This window comes from Morus notabilis, unplaced genomic scaffold, assembly GCF_000414095.1.
Source record: "Morus notabilis unplaced genomic scaffold, ASM41409v2 Scaffold556, whole genome shotgun sequence".
Classification (NCBI taxonomy): Eukaryota; Viridiplantae; Streptophyta; class Magnoliopsida; order Rosales; family Moraceae; genus Morus; species Morus notabilis.
Genome location: NW_010362106.1, coordinates 97205 through 107486, shown reverse-complemented (window position 1 = coordinate 107486; position 10282 = coordinate 97205). Strand labels below are relative to the sequence as shown.

At 36.0% G+C, this 10282-nt stretch overlaps 2 protein-coding genes across 2 annotated transcripts in view; one reads left to right on the top strand and one right to left on the bottom strand.

Moving 5' to 3' along the window:
- Positions 1 to 71: 71 nt before the first annotated feature.
- LOC21386799 lies at positions 72 to 5377 on the bottom strand. The gene is made up of 15 exons (XM_024167568.1): positions 5172 to 5377; positions 4998 to 5082; positions 4813 to 4915; positions 4607 to 4691; positions 4396 to 4488; positions 4224 to 4304; positions 3681 to 4138; positions 3124 to 3205; positions 2864 to 3040; positions 2741 to 2794; positions 2510 to 2602; positions 2363 to 2428; positions 2153 to 2199; positions 912 to 1610; positions 72 to 692 (listed from the first exon to the last, which is right to left on the bottom strand). Exons 1-15 carry the CDS (start codon positions 5286 to 5288, stop codon positions 335 to 337), a joined length of 2598 nt encoding a protein of 865 aa, XP_024023336.1. The 5' UTR covers positions 5289 to 5377; the 3' UTR covers positions 72 to 334.
- A 4249-nt stretch (positions 5378 to 9626) lies between these two features.
- Positions 9627 to 10282, top strand: part of LOC21386798 (serine/arginine-rich splicing factor SR34A) — a 2881-nt gene continuing 2225 nt past the window's right edge. Inside the window, exons 1-4 of the mRNA XM_024167566.1 lie at positions 9627 to 9744; positions 9922 to 9987; positions 10079 to 10153; positions 10236 to 10282. Of these exons, the coding sequence (XP_024023334.1) occupies positions 9658 to 9744; positions 9922 to 9987; positions 10079 to 10153; positions 10236 to 10282 (275 nt within the window). The 5' untranslated portion in view covers positions 9627 to 9657. The remainder of the gene's footprint in view (positions 9745 to 9921; positions 9988 to 10078; positions 10154 to 10235) is intronic.

Sequence of the window (10282 nt, the reverse complement as noted above, 5' to 3'; positions counted from 1 at the left end):
GTCTCTCACACCAAAGGCGCCTTAAGAAATAAACAACATATCGACCTATCTTTTTATTATTATTATTATTATTTTTTTTTTTTTGGGGACCAGACACTCTTGTTTCTATTTTTGCTCATCTGCCATCAAGCTATTGATGAATCCATTATTTAACCCCCAAATATAGGATGATATCTTTCTTATCCCTTTTCTTGCGCCAGGGGATGGAAGATATCTGAGCACGGTTGGTAGTCCGGCATCAACTAATGTCATTCATGCTCATTCCTTTTCCAAGGTTACAGGCTTTGGACCAGTTTGAGAATCACTTGAAAGAAAGATAGGGAAGGCATTTAGCTTACACAGGAGATGCAGAGAGCAGAAAATCGGGCTGCAGTCTTTGCAGCAGTATCCCACAAAACGGACACAGGGGCTTCGAAGATACATTCGAGTCAGATGATTCGGCTGAAGACTTGAAGTCTGAAGGATATCCAAGCAATGTGAAAAGAGTCTCGGGTGCTAGTCTGTAAACCTGTCTGTGACAACACGAGCAAAACCATATGGGAGTAGTAGGGCAGATCTCCATAGAAACAGCGCATCGAGCTAGTTTGTGGCGCTGATCAACACCTTGGCAAAAGGCTACTTCTGGAGATTCAAACGGAACTGGTGCTGAACAATAGCAACACTGCTCTGTCGCTGCACATTCGCTTGATAGCCTGTTCATTCAAGGAAAAGAGAGAAGTACGAATCATTATGAATTAAGGAGAATGTATACGAGGATTGCCATGTCAAAGCCTCGTGAATTTTGAATATTCTGAAAGTTGAATGCTGTATCAGAGCAACATAATTGTAATGGAAATGGGCCTAACAAAGTCTGGATCTATTTAAAAATAAGTTAAAGAAAATTTCTTTTGACAGAGTAGCAATGAAGTTACCTCTTCTCATGCTTCCAAACCTCAGATGCTAGGACTCGTAACTGACCGGGTATATAATCATGAGGAAGTGCGACCCATTGCTTCATTTGTGCTAATCCAACTGGAAACCAATTTCCAGATCGAGGGGAAACTGTTGTTGAACAGGACATGAGATTAGTGCCAGCAGAAAAACTCAAACCCACAAGCCTCGTGCGGAGTTCTCTTTCACTGCTCAAGAGTAGCTCAATCCACATAATCAGTTTCTCTTCTGAGCGATCTATTTCTTCCAAGTTCTGCAACTTGCTGTTGATTTGATCAGCTTTCATCTCTGATAGGACTACCCGTCTACAGATAATATTCAGGAGGTGTAGGTGGCGAGAGGAAATTTTTGAGAGAATCCTCAAAACATGAGATAAAACCTTTTTCGCAGAAAGGTCCATATGAGATCCAACATATGAAAGTGAAAGCCACTTGACCAGTATATGTTCTACGTACTCCGCTGCAAACCGCTTGAAAGCCAATAAGGCTGCTATAATATCCCAGACAACCATGGGCTTGGTCTGATATTCATACTGTTTCAGAGACCACAATATATTGGCTTCCCAAGAAACCAATTCATTTACGGGAAAACCAGGAATTGTAAAATTTGACTCCTCATTTGATGAAATGCGTACTTCTTGTGCACCTATCCAGAAGAACTCAACAGCAGCCTTTTGAGTCCTGGGAATGTTTCCAAGAAATTAATTTAGGTAAATAAAATGGATGATGCAGATTTATTCCATTATAGATGATGTTATTGTTAATTTAGTTGTTATCTTTCCTCATCATTTTCATGGGAAGCTGACCGGATTTTTCCTTACGCAATATTTTTCTTCCTGCAGTCAGGAAGGATCAAGGATTTTCTGAAATGCTTTAAGTTGAACTAGCATTTTTTTGAATTCTTTTTCACCCTGCAGTCTATTCCTTCATCGTTCACATAGCGCACAGGTGAAATAAGAACTAATCACAGAATTTTACTTCTATCCCATTCCATTTTCTGAAACAAGATATAAAGTTCTAACCTTGGTGTATTGTGTTTCAGTTTGATTGATTCATTTTTTGCCTTTACTCCTTGATTCATTTTTTGCCTTTACTCCCCCTGCCCCTTCTAGCTGATCCTTAGGTTAAAGTTCCTATATTTCTGCAATAATGTTTTAACCACTGACAAATTTCACCATAGACTATAGCTTTGTTAAGCATTTGAAGGGACATAATTCTTTTACCTTTTCTGGTACATTGGATCCAATAAATCTTCATCAAAGTTGCGAATCTGCAAGGTTCAATTAAATTAAACTTCCTTATAACTGAAACTGCAGATCCAGGTAATGAGACACTAAACTTCTTTGTAGCTGACATTAGTAAAGAAAAGCATTTGCCAAGTAGCCTCACAGATTTCTTGTCAGAAATTTTTGGGAAATATCATTACACCGTACCATAGCAATCACAACATTTCCAGGAGAGACTGCAAGACCAAAGCATGACGCACATGCATCTGGAAGCTGCAAAGACATTTTTCACATTATAAACTTAATAAGGGCATCTTCAGAAGAAAAAGGAAAGATATAAGGGTACTAACATACTTCAGCTGAGCTTCTCAGACGAGGAGTATTTGAAGGAATTGGTGCTTCAGAGAGCATATCCTCACTCCAAATCCAATTCCGAACAAAATTATCCTATTGAAATTTGAAACAAATGGTTATCAGTTAATGCTGAACAAACCAAAAGGTTGAAACCAAGAACCCAATATCAAGAAAGTACATATATATTAAAAAAGAATTTTCTAGTTGATACAACTTGACTAGATAAACTACCTGGCTGCAGCTGTACAAAGAACGTCCATCGAAAGCCCAAGCTAAACCCGTAATCTGGTAATTACTAAAGCACATTAATTGAATGTTTCAGCAAAATATTTGGATCAACAAAATGAAACTTACAACATGGTCATGGTCATTGTATGAGCCAAATTTATCAAATTTGCGATCAGATATGTCACAATTCCACACTTCAAAAGATCCAGATCCTTTGCCAATTGCTAAGAGCATTTTGTTTGGGGATTGAGCGGGGGCAGTAAGTGAAATTACTGAAACTGGGACAATATCAATAGTTACAACCTATTAAAAAGATCACACATTAAAATTTGAGAACTAAAAGATACGCAGATGGATATATTCAAACATAGTAAAAGCTACATTACCTCCTTCAACAAGGAAAAGCAAGTGTGGTTAACTTCTTTTGACTTCAGCAGTTCCTCATTATAAGCCAGCCAGATCTTGACACTAAAAAAAGATAAGGAAAAACAAAATAATTATAAGAAATGCTAAACAATTAGGAATTATAACAATGATAATAACAGATTTGGGGAAAAAAAGGTCAAATGGCACTAATCTTTTCAGCTATTAGGTTATATAAATTGTTTTGTTACCATCTAAACAATAAGAAAACAATTAGAAATTACTTTCCGGACACCAAATGACTGCAAGAAAGAATCAAGCAACCCCCTGAATTTCGATTGCATTAGCCATATATACAAACAGATGAATTAGTGGCATGACTCAAAAAATATGGTGCTACAAATATTGTTAGGTTAACGGGTCAATCCAAGTCAGATGAACAAAGAATCGGAAGACATCTCGATCTCCTGTTGGCACTATTTAAATGATCTCACTTATATAATATCAAAGATGAAATCCTTGACCACATAAAGTTCCATATACCAGAATAAGCTCTAACAGTGATATGCACCTAACTCACCTCCCATCAGAACTCCCTGTTGTCAACAAAACCCGAGGATTGGAAGACTTGGGATCAAGCAACACCCAACTAATTGCTGTAACCCATGAAGCATGTGCCTGCACGAGCCCCAAAATCATCGCATCTGTTGGAGCTTGATTGAGCTCAACAGAATAGCATTCTGGTACAGAAACTCTCCAGAATGAGACTTCACCAGACTTCCCACCAACAGCGAGTAAAGATATGGATGAACCATTCTGAGGAATAGAAGAAGCTTGAGCTGACAACTGTAGCACTGGTGACCAGGCAATTACAAGTGACGAAAGCATCGCACTATGAGCTGCATATCTATCTGCACTTATAAGCGGGAGTGTGCAATTTTTTGGTGTCTTCTTGGGAGCACTTGCCTTGGATTTAGAGGCAGAAACAATCTGCTTTGAGCTGTTTCTTTTCACTTGGCCAATATCAGTCTCAAGCACCTAAAACAAGTTAAGTAACAACAAAATGGAAATGAATATTTGAAATCTAATTGAAGAAATACAAATACTACTCATTGTAGGATACATCCGTTTTTCTTCTCTTACGTTCCTTTCTAGGGACAAAATCAGAGACATCGTCGGTACATCTATTCTCTGTTTCTTGCTCCTGTTAAAAAGAGAAGAGTTTCGAAGACCGTCAAGCATAAGATCATTGAAGATTATGCTGCCCAAGGTAATAAACAAAAGATAGAACTTACATCATGTTCATAATCTTTGGAGGGGCAAACTTCCAACTCACCAAAACTGACACTTTCAAGATATTCAAAAAGCCTAGTTGATATGTCCATCATCTAACACAAAAGCCAAAAAAAGAAGATTAGACTAACAAGCAAATTGTGAAAGTTTACTAATTTGTTTCTGTTTTGGCTCTTTAAAAGATCTTTGATTTTGTGAATAATGCAAACTTACCTCAATCCATTCGGCACAGAAATCGCAAAATGGTTGACGATAAAGCTTCACGCGCCCTTCCGTTGTGCAAACAGCCAGTAAACACCTGTGCCAATCAAGATTGCAAAAAGCCCAAATTGAATTACAGCTGAAAATAATCTAATGACGTGAATAAAAAGGAAAAATTACCAAAAAAAAAATTAACAAAAAAAAAAAAAAACTCTCACCCTGAGTTTGGAGCGAGTCCAAGTGGGGACCACGAAATTGATCGAACACAGGGCCGAGTGTCCCGAGACAAACAGGTCGGGAGCAAACTGGCCGACAGTAAATCTAAAACGAAAATTGAATAAGAAAAAGCTCGAAAATTGATACTTGAAACTCTGAAAACGCAAACACAGATCTAGAAAAGTACCTGCTCTTTCCACAACGCCGATCGGAAAAGGCTCACCAGTTTGGAGAGTGATGAGGCCTCGCGGTCCGAGAGGCGACGCCGGATTCTGGCAAGCAAAAGTGTAGAACAAGAGGAGAAGTGAATATCGTGAAACGGAGAAAAAGGAAAATGAGAGAGAACTGAATTTGAAGGTACAAGTATGGTGACGAGGTGGCCGGAGGCGACGGCTATGAGGTTCTCGTCGGACCAGGCGACGGCGTTGGGGTGCGACGGAGCGGCCACGAGAGTGGCGGCCTGGAAGCGCGATGCCATCGATTTTGCAAAGTGGCCGTTGGGGATTTGGGAATTGGAGGGAAAAAGTTTTGTGACGAGGAAAAAAAAAAAAGAAAAAAGAAGGTGGAGAAGATCGAAGGATCGAATCGAGATGACCGCTGGTTTCGTTGGCGTTTTAAAGTATGGTGATTGGTGGGTCGGTGAATGATGGTGGTAAAACTAAACCCTAGTTCGAGTGTTCGCATAACCGGAAAATGGTTTGTTTGTTTGTTATTATTTTTATTTATTTTCTTTTTGCAATTTTTTCTTTTACATTAATTATTACTCGTGAGAAAAATATTTGAGAAAATTACAGTGCTGCACCTTTAACTATTCTTTTTTTTTTTTTTTTTTGTAATGGACCTCAAATTTTTAAATTTAGTAGATTACACTCTGAACAATCGAAGTCCAATAACTAACAAAACGTTATTAGAGTGAAGGTTTAAAATACAAGATCTACACATAAAAGACAATGGCAATCATTGTTAAACAATGTCACATGTGAAAGTCTCGAATTATCAATTTGATAATGCTATTAGTTATTAGATTTCAATTACTACTAATATTAAAGTTTATGGTGCAATTTACCCAAATTAAGGTCTATCATGCTAAAAAATGAATAGTTTATGATGCAATGGTGCAATTTACTCAAATATTAATATGGATTTATTTTATTTCCTTTCTTTTGCAATTTTTGTACTTTTTAATTTAGCACTTTATTAAATTATATTTTTGTATTTTTATTGGAGCATCCGAGCATCTTGTTATTAAAAGGTATGTGTATGTATGTATTGTAAAACTATTTTTAAACATAAAATCAATAAATCATGTCATTTTCAATGCAAAAAATATTGGACAAATATCAAAGTTTGCAATGTAGGAATTTTGTGTTGTAAGAAGCTTCAACAAGTAGCCATTTTTATATTTTCAATGTCATTGTTTATAGTTTATGTCACTGTTATAGTTTATAGTTTATTAATTCAATTTTGTATTGTTGTTAGTTGTCGTTTGTCTCAGTTTATTTTTTCGTTATCGTTTTAATGCGTAAGCAATAAATAACCACGTTAGTTATTGTAATCAATATATTTGATTGTTAAGATATCAAATATAAAATTTAAGTATTCTCTTCAGTTGAGAGTTCCTCGTTACGGGCCTTTTTAAAGTGGATTTAGGAACTCTAAATCATGTTTCTTGTATAGGTTAAACTGGTAAAATTAAATCATATTCATTCTACTACATCATTTTATTCGGTTTTTTTGTTTTTTTTAATGATAGATAGAAGAAACATGAAGGAGACGTTTGGTTTATGGATTAAAATCATAAGATTATAATCATTTTTTATTTACGTGTATTTTTTTGTGAGAGAAAATACTGTACCGAACCATGAACCATGATTCAAATCGGAGTACGAATCCCCTAACTAAACAACCCTGAAATCCTCAACCATATTGTATTACTTTTTGCTTCATGACATGCAACAAATTCTACCTTCAGAGTGGAAGAAGCAACGAGTAATTGCTTACTCTTCCACGAAATTGTCCCTCAAGGCCTCTAACTATCACGAAAAGACATAGATGGCCCGTTCAATTTGTTGATTCGAGTTGAGATGTGACTTTATGTGAGAGCTTTTTACTGTAGCAAAAAAGTTAGATGCGATTGTTTCTGAGAGCTTTTTACTGTAGCAAAACTCGAATTTTAAACTTAAATCGGCGAAATGAACGGAGTCAGAATTTGACTTTCTATCATCTTACAACTAACCTAAATCAGAACAGCTAATGATCTTCAAATTTTATGATCTTATGTACATGAACATGTACTCGTTTTACTTTCTCAATTGCTTCGCCGATAATCAAGAATTAAGAGAATGGAAGATCGTATACTTTCCCAACGTTGATGTCGTTGCAACTTGCAATTTGTTTGCTTTTCTTTTATGTTCTATTTGTTTGTTTTTCAGTTACCATTTTACTGGAAACGACATCCTTCTGTTCCAAAAACCACATGTCGCTCTTGTTAATAATTGTTGCATTATGATGAAAAATTCTGGAATTTACATTAAAAAAAAATCATAACTAATACTAGCAACTTAATATTGATTGAGATACCCACACGTTAAATTTCGAATTTCAATTTGTTATCACAATTCTTAAAAAACTTTGTTTTTTTTTTTTTACCAGGGAAAAAAGCTTTAACTTTAGATCACATGTATAAAATACAAGTATCCTATGAAATATGCTATTTCATTCATACTTCTCTCCTACTAAAATAGCTATATATAAACAAAAAAATCAACTTTTCCATACAGTTTAGGTAGGTATTGTTTTAATGATTTTTATTTTTACTATTTTTCAATTATTTGAAGTTATTTACTATATTTCAAGATGACTAGTAATATTTTATCTATAATGTTTTAATATATGTCTAATATCCCTACAAAAAAAAAAAATCCCACCCCATTCACTTCGCTGATTCGAGTTTAGAATTCGAGTTTTACTACAGTAAAAAGTTCTCAGAAACAGTCACATTTAACTTTTTTACTATAATAAAAAGCTTTCACATAACATCATATCAAATTAAAAACTCAAATCACATATTAATTCAAATTAAAAACTCGAATCACATCTTAACTCGAATTAAAAACTCGAATCAGAACTAAACGAACCCAATTTATGCTGAATACTGAACTCCCTATTCCGAAGCCCACGAGAGCCTCAAATTGGCAGCCCAATATATTAACGACTTGAAACTTTTCTAAACACACCGCGCTGTCACTCACGTACTGCCCTTCCTATTATCCCCTGCAAACAGCCCAACTTCTCTCGCTCTTTCTTCGCGCAGCAGAAAAGCGGTTCGAAGGCACAAACCCTAGCTACCTCTCGAGCTCTCAAGTCGCTGTTCGCACGCCAATTCTCTCTTCTCCGTAGCAGCTCTTTTGCCCTAGCCTCCCATTCTTCGGTGCGATGCTCGTGACATCTTCTTCTCTTTCTAGATTCGTTTGTATATAATATATATACATCTTAGGGTTTTGGATTATGTGCCTCTTTTTTTTCTTTTTCTTCGCAATTTTCAATGCTATTTTCTTGAATTTGTTGAATTTTTCTCGAGTGTTCGAGTTTATAATTTATTCTTTTGCTAAACATTTCGCGAGTGTTTTGTGAGAACATAGGCGAAAGTAACCCGTGCTTTTGCGTCGTGGATCATGTGTAGAGAAAATGCCGGTCTTATCTGTTCACGTATAATGTCTTTTTTGACGTTAATTTTTAGTTTAATTTGTCGTCTCCCAAGTCTTGATATGATTCTTTGATCTTGAAGTGTGTTATATATATGTTTATATATATATATATATATATATATGCTTGTAGAAGGCAGCGCATATCGTTGATTTATCTACCTTATTGCTTACCGCCGCTAGTTCTTCAAATTTATCTCTCTGCATAATTACTTGGATTAATTACTTTAACAGCCTAACCTAACCATAGTGGATATATTTCCAGAGACATACCATTTTCCTACTTGATTAGTTTCTAATTCTTATTTTGAGTTATGCCCATGATGGTTGAAACTATCATTTTTTTTCACCCATGTTGCCCACAGCAACATTTGCCATTATAACCGAAAAAACTTGAACATAACCCAACGGCATGGTTGCCTACCTCATCTTTAGCATAATTCTTTAGGTGATCAGTTTTTAGATATGTATATCTGAAATCTATCAACTAAGGGGATAATAACTCTAAATATTGCTGACATTACGCGGGACATAACTTTATGAAAGGTTGGTCTACTTAGAGTTCCTACGGGATATTTACACATTTTCCAGGCTTGTGTTTCAATGCTGTTAAAGAGAGCTGAGTAAGGTAAAAATGCATCAATATATGTACAATTTTACCTCATCGCATGACACAAATGTTTCTTTATGATAGATGACAAGCGCTTGGACAAATATGAGCATTGCACTGATACATAGGGATATAGAGAGGGATTGGGAGATTCAATGTGGAGTTTTGGTTGTTATTTTTTATTATTGGAGATTCTTGCTCACTCTCAAGAAGATCTATACATCTGCTAAAATTCTGGAGAGGATGAGGAGATCAAAATTTATTTCAATATTATTATTGCTTTGGAGCATCTTGGAGCAAATGAGCTATGGAGCTTGTGGAGCACGACTCACCTCGAGGATTGCTCTCTTGGTTTGCTTCATAGTTTTGGTTTTGCTTTATTTTTGATATCATCAACGTAGTACATGTGATGATAGCTTGGCAGAATAGTAGATAGGGTTACATGGTTTAGAAATTGTTAGACTCTTTCACTTATGAGATCTCTTTTCTCAATGCAGTGAGATACTTGCACCAGAAATTTTCTTGTATCAGAGATGAGTGGCCGCTTTTCTCGCACAATCTACGTTGGAAACCTGCCCTCAGATATAAGAGAGTGGGAAATTGAAGACTTATTCTACAAGGTTGGTTTGGAATTTCTTACAGCTTATTCTAAGCATTGTTTGGCTGTTACTTTTACTAATATTTAGTAGGGTGTGACCAAATTTTGCAACCTTACAACAACAGCACAACGCTAAGAGTTGACTTTTTTTAAAGTGGCGTAATTTTCCCATGCTATCTAATGATCATTTTTCTTGCAGTATGGACGTATAGTGGATGTCGAACTAAAAATTCCCCCGCGCCCTCCATGTTATTGTTTTGTTGAGGTATTCTTTTGACCATGACTAGCTCTTGGATGCCCATATGGTAGATTCTATTATTGACCTTTGGTTTATCTTGTGTTTGTTCTGGTTTTAGTTTGAGAATTCTCGGGATGCAGAGGATGCAATCAGGGGCAGAGATGGGTATAACTTTGATGGTTGTCGTTTGAGGGTAATATACGATTCTTGTTCTTGTAATATTTCTTTTTCAAAAGTTTCTGTTCTCTAATTATTTTTATTTATCCATAATGCAGGTTGAGCTTGCCCATGGTGGTAGAGGGCAATCTTCTAGTGAGCGTCG